General features: G+C 33.7%; 1 protein-coding gene across 2 annotated transcripts; it reads left to right on the forward strand.

Moving 5' to 3' along the window:
• Positions 1 to 849: 849 nt before the first annotated feature.
• Positions 850 to 4,710, forward strand: LOC107849940. Of its 2 annotated transcripts, none has more exons than XM_016694456.2 (3): positions 850 to 986; positions 2,512 to 2,636; positions 3,449 to 4,710. In XM_016694456.2, exon 3 carries the CDS (start codon positions 3,520 to 3,522, stop codon positions 3,982 to 3,984), a length of 465 nt encoding a protein of 154 aa, XP_016549942.1. In that variant the 5' UTR covers positions 850 to 986; positions 2,512 to 2,636; positions 3,449 to 3,519; the 3' UTR covers positions 3,985 to 4,710. The 2 variants fall into 2 exon arrangements, with proteins under 2 accessions (XP_016549942.1, XP_016549943.1); XM_016694457.2 differs by lacking the exon at positions 850 to 986 and adding an exon at positions 1,059 to 1,278.
• The last annotated feature ends 1,790 nt before the right edge of the window (positions 4,711 to 6,500 follow it).

Below are 6,500 nucleotides of genomic sequence, written 5' to 3' on the forward strand. Positions count from 1 at the left end.
CATATAATGAGACCCAAAATTACATATGAAGATATATAAAGTGAAAAATTGAGATATCATGTAAAAATAGTATAATTTTTTATCGATAAATATTGATGCTATGTGGGTAAAATAATTATATAATTAGACTTTATTACATAGTTAACAATTTAGTTAAGTATCTCTCTCATAAGAGAAACAAAAACTGGCATGTGGCAGCACCTCATAAAAGCAGCAATATTTGAAAAAAAAAATAAAATTAAAAGCCTATTTTTTTAACACCCTTAACTTCCTCATCCCCATTACAATTGAAATACAGTTTTTAAAAGATGAATAACACCATCCACTTACAAATAATTTTTGCTAATTGCTAACTTACCAATAATTTTTTCTAATTGCTAATTTGCTAATAAACTTTTACTTATTATGTTACCTTTATTAATAATATTATCTTAAAAAATAACTTAAATAACAAAAGATACAAAAAAGCAATTTTCGTTACAACATTAAAAAAAATTACAATACAAATTTAAACAACAATAACTACAAAATAAACAAATAATTACAATACAAATTTAAATAATTACATTCTTAAAAAATATTTAAACATCAATAACTGCCAAAAAAAAAATTATACTAATTAGGACAAATTTTAAACAACAAGAAATGCTAAAAAGAAAATGAGATATACACACGCGATCTAGCATATTTGTTTATTTTAATTATTAAAATTTAAACCAATAAAAAGTAAAAAGTAAGAAATTTAAACAGAAACGTGTAAATCCTTTTAATTACGGATAGTTTGAAGGAATTGGCTTTAAAACCACCCACTAAACTCCTTTTTCTGATAATTGTCTTTCATTACAACTCATTTTCTTATTCTTATATAATCCTTACTACGCTCTATTCTCACTTTTGATACTAGTATTGAAACTTTTCAAATCCATGCTGGTACACATTACGCTGATACTGGTAAAATTATCTACTGTTGCCGGCCTAAAGAAGAGGTAATCAAACACCTATTGATATCTACAGTTTGTGTCTTCCTTTTTTAATTTTCTATTGTGAGTGTGATTTAGGTGGAATTATTTGTATCTTTGAATGATTACTTATTTTATTTTACTTCTGCGTTTCAACGGCAATTGGTCTATTAGTTTCTCAATCTTAGTAGATTTTGCTATTTTGAGATGGTTGACTTGTGGATGGGTTTTCTATTTGGGTTAACTATGTGCAAACCCCGAGTACGCGATGGATTTTGGAGAAGCTCAAAAACATCATGCTTTACCCTGGGTGTTTATGGTAGGATGTATGAAACTATTTTCTAGTGTTGTGCTTGAATATGGGAGAATGTTTCCACCCTAAAATAACTTCCTGGAAGTCATTTTTCTTTACAAATGTTAAAATCTTTTTAAATTACTTGTACATAAAACACTGCATGTGATTTGATAGGTGAGCGAAATTTCTTTGTGATATTTGTTACTGTTGCTGGTCCTTGTCGGGCTAGAAATACAAAGATGATAAAATATGTTAAACTGTAAGATGTTTGGATTCTCTTTTTCCCTTATGCTCTTGGTGGCTAAGTGAAAAATTCCAAATTTCCAATACAGTAGTACTTGCATAAACTGCAAACATAAAATCCAAAGTTGATTTTTGTGGCAATGTTGCGATACATATGGGATGAATGTGAAAGTATTAAATCTCACTCTTGGTACTCCTATCGGAACTTTTCAAATCAATGTTGGTACTTGGTATAAGATGTGTCAATAATGATATGATCTATTGTTGCTGGCCTAAAGAAGAGGTTATCAAACACCTAATGATGTTTACATCTTGTTCTCTTGTTTTATTTTCTATGTCGTGAATATGTGTTGTGTGGAGTAGTTTTTTATTTAAAATATGTGATTTATTTATTTCTGTGGTTCAATGGCAATTGGTCTTTTAGTCTCTCATTCGTAGGGTTTCCATTGGGATAGCTATGTGTAAAAACACTGCATGTGAGAAGCTCAAACACAATATGCTTTACTATGGAGTTTATGTGGCATGATGTATGAAAACTATTTTCTAGTGTTACCCTTGAATTGAGGAGCCTGCTTTTCCCCTTGAAAAATATTTCCACCCTAAAAAAACTTCCACAAATCATTTTCCTTTACAAATTTAAAATCTTTTTCCAAATTAGCTGTACTCAAAGCACTGCATGTGATGTGATAGGAGAGTCTGAAGTATCTTTGTGATACTTGATATTGTTGCTGGCCGGACCCTTGTCTTGATAGAAATACATAGATGATTAAATATGTGAAGTGGAAAGATCTTTTGGATCTCATTTTTCCCTTGCGCTTTTGGTGGCTAAGTGAAAATTTCCAAATCTTCTTTACTGTACTGCTAGTATGAGACACAAAGTTGAATTCTGTTTTAGGTTTTTATGATAGGTTGCCACAGGAAACATAAAATAGTAATCATTTGCATTTGCTTTCTGTGGATAATGCACTCGTAGTTGATAACTAACTTTATTTTGGTTTGTTTCTCCATTTACAGCCTATTATTGGTTTGCCAAGCTGCGAGTTTTGCTTTGACCTGCTGCCAGAAGGGCGTGTCACGGGAGAACAGGAACCATAGTTATTTAAATTTCTAAGTTTGGGATTTCGTTATTATGGTTTAAGGTACTTTGATAATTGGGATTCTATCTCTCTTTTGTAACTTTAAGTGCTTTAGTTTGATATTTGATCTCACCTCTTTATTAGTTTTGAGTATATTATTATATATTCTCACCTGGATTTTAGTTTTCTAAATTTACTATTTGTTGAGATTCTGTGCTGTTTAAGCCCTTTTTACTTTGAAGAGTGATAAGAGGTCTTTGTTTTTTGTAAGTATCTAGATAGTTTTTATTATTCAAACAATTTGTTATTTGATTAATATATAACACTATCCTGTAGTGGTGGCATTTGCGTGAGAGTGATCCATAATAGCTTCTTCAGTAATATCTTCGCCTTTATACTTGCAGGTTAGGGATTGTGCCCATTACTTGTAGTTGCTTGTTAGTAGTGAATAGGTGGTTGTGATTTTTATTTTTATTTTTTTTGGTTAAAACAAGATTGTTGTGATTGATCCCTACTCCAACGCGTTTAACTTTTAAGTTAACTGTTAGAACTGATGAACAAATGAATATTCAGTTCCTGTGGCATTATGCAATCACATAGCTCCCCTTCTAATAATGGAGTTTTGTGATTTAAAGAAGAAAAAAGTTTTGTTTAAAGTTTTGTAACCAACGAGGATGGTGCCGCAACTCCAAACGCAGCTCATACGATATCAATATTTTAACTTCATTGGTGTACTGATGTTTTATTTCCATATATCCTGTTTTATGCTAATTTTAAGAGAGTATCATATTGTTCTTGGTTTAATTTTCTTGCACTTAAAATGGAGGAATACGAAAAGTAGAAAAAGATTTATGAGACTTCATGATTTTGACTAGGATTGGACTGGTTTGCTCACTTCACCGCGCGCACACACTTGGCGGGTCGATATTATTTGTGGCCTAAAGCCATGTACGAATGTGAGGCTTTAAATTTAGGAAAAACGAATCGTGATGCTTTGTTGGAAAAGATACACCCTTTAGCTGAGCCAAAGCCAACAAAGGAGGAGGAGAAGAAGAGGGAAAAAGCAGCACCACCTGAGGAAGAGGATTGGAAACGAATTTACTCATACGAGGAGAAGACGGTAAAAGCATATCTTGATCCTGACAGACAAGGATGTATAAATTGGGAAAAGAAAAATCGATCATGGGAAATACAGAAGGGTTCGATACCATCGTTCGAGGAGGAGGAGATGATGCAAAAACCCCTTATTCTTGTTTTGGGGAAGGAGGAGGAGGGAAGGGAGGAGGCGAAGAGAAAAAAAGCAGCACCACCTGAGGGCTGGGAAAAAGAGTACTCATACGAGGAGATGATGCTAAAAGCACGTCTTGACAAACAAGGATATGGAGAGTGGGAAAAAAAGCATCGATTATAGGAATTACTAAATTATTTGGTACCAGTTGCCGAGGGTGATAAGAAGGAGAAGCAGAGGCAATATGAAGTTCGTTATTTATTGGCATTACTATCACTACGGGATCCCGTGATAGCAAAAGAGCTACTCGAAAAGAGGTTAGATAAACTTCTTTTAAAAGAACCAGTCTCGAACATTCTGGACTTGTTGGCACCTGGGGAAGGGGATCCAACAATTCCTCTGACCCCTGAGGACTTGCAATACCGTCGACCGATGCATATTATATGACTGTCAAAGTATTAAATCTCACTCTTGGTACACCTATTGAAACTTTTCAAATCCATGCTGGTACACTTTACGCTGATACTGGTAAAATTATCTACTGTTGCCGGGCTAAAGAAGGGGTAATCAAACACCTATTGATATTTGCAGTTTGTGTCTTCCTTTTTTAATTTTCTATTGTAAGTGTGGTTTAGGTGGAATTATTTATATTTTTGAATGATTACTTATTTTATTTTATTTCTGTGTTTCAACAGCAATTGGTCTATTAGTTTCTCAATCTTAGTAGATTTTGCTATTTTGAGATGATTGACTTGCGGATGGGTTTTCTATTTGGGTTAACTATGTGCAGACACCGAGTACGTGATGGATTTTTGAGAAGCTCAAAAACATCATGCTTTACCCTGGGTATTTATGGTAGGATGTATGAAACTATTTTCTAGCGTTGAGCTTGAATATGGGAGAATGTTTCCACCCTAAAGTAACTTCCTGAAAGTCATTTTTCTTTACAAATGTTAAAATCTTTTTAATTTACTTGTACAAAAAACACTGCATGTGATTTGACAGGTGAGTGAAATTTCTTTGTGATATTTGTTACTGTTGCTGGTCCTTGTCTGGCTGGAAATACATAGATGATAAAATATGTTAAACTGTAAGATGTTTGGATTCTCTTTTTTTCCTTATGCCCTTGGTGGCTAAGTGAAAATTTCCAAATTTTCAACAGAGTAATACTTGCATAAAATGCAGAGAGAAAATCCAAAGTTGAATTTAGTGGCAATGTTGCGATACATATTGGATGAATGTCAAAGTATTAAATCTCACTATTAGTCTCTCAATCTTAGGTTTTCTATTGGGATAACTATGTGTAAACACTGCATGTGAGAAGCTCAAACACAATATGCCTTACCCTGGGTTTCTGTTGTATGAAAACTATTTTCTACTGTTAACCTTGAATTGAGGAGCATGCTTTTCCCTTGGAAAATATTTTCCACCCTAAAATAACTTCCCCAAATCATTTTCCTTTACTTGTACTCAAAGCACTGCATTTGATGTGATAGGAGGGTGAAATTTCTTCATGATATTTGATACTGTTGCTGGCTTGGCCCTTGTCTTGATAGAAATACAAAGATGATTAAATATGTTAGCGGAAAGATCTTTGGGATCTTGTTTTTTCCCTTATTCTCTTTGTGGCTAAGTGGAAATTTCCGAATCTTCTTTACTGTACTGCCTGCATAAAATACAAAGTTGAATTCTGTTTTAGGATTTTGTGTGATACGTTGCCAAAGGAAACATAAAACAATAATCATTGGCATTTGCTTTATGTGGATAATGCACTTGTACTTGATACTAACTTTATTTTGGTTTGTTTCTCCATTTACGGCCTATTATTGGATTGCCAAGCTGTGAGTTTTGCTTTGGTCTGCTGTCAGAAGGGCGTGTTGCGGCAGGACAGGAACCATAGTTATTTAAATTTCTACCGTACTTTATAGTTGGGATTCTATCTATCCGTTGTAACTTAGTGCTTTAGTTTGATATTTGATCTCACATGTTTATATGAATACCTGCTGTTGACTATCTTTTGAAGGATCTTTGGTTAGAGATAGATTACACAATCGACAAAAATACATGAATTTGTATCTGCTGTTAGCCAGCATTATTGAGAAAAAAAAATGGCCATTCCTGTAGAATTTGCAATAACAAAAAGAAGTATGACACTGGAGGATCAAACTGGACACAGCAAACACATAATCAAAAAACACTAGCAACTAACATGACTAAGCCCTATAATTATTCATTTTATACTAGAGTAACAGGCTAAAGACATTACTATCTTGGATATCAAGACAACTACCACATAAACATCAAATCTGGCGTTGATGAATAATTAGTTTCATACGGTTAGAAAAGACAACTACCATATAAACATCAAATCTGGTGTTGATGAATAATTAGTTTCATATGGTTGGAAATAAACACAGGTGGATCAATTTCCGGTGAAGGGCCTTTTACCCGACTGATCGGGAGCTGCAAAATTAGAATGTTTCGAATGTTTGTCCATTTTGTTTATCTTTGCTGCGACGGTAGAAGCATTGCCGCTCTGGCCAGTAGTCATTTCTTTGGATTCAGCTGGATTTGGAGATGGTGAGATCTCTTCTTCAATTGGAAGCATTCGTTTTGAACCCCCGAGAGCAACACCAAGAACTATGTTTTCTTCTAATGCAGGTTTTGATGGCACAAATGTGGTTTTTCATCCTCTCTTT

Source organism: Capsicum annuum, chromosome 12, assembly GCF_002878395.1.
Source record: "Capsicum annuum cultivar UCD-10X-F1 chromosome 12, UCD10Xv1.1, whole genome shotgun sequence".
NCBI classification, from domain to species: Eukaryota; Viridiplantae; Streptophyta; class Magnoliopsida; order Solanales; family Solanaceae; genus Capsicum; species Capsicum annuum.

Bases quoted from the DNA above. Each gene is read 5' to 3' on its own strand.
- LOC107849940 (XM_016694456.2), top strand. From the start codon at position 3,520: ATGTACGAATGTGAGGCTTTAAATTTAGGAAAAACGAATCGTGATGCT.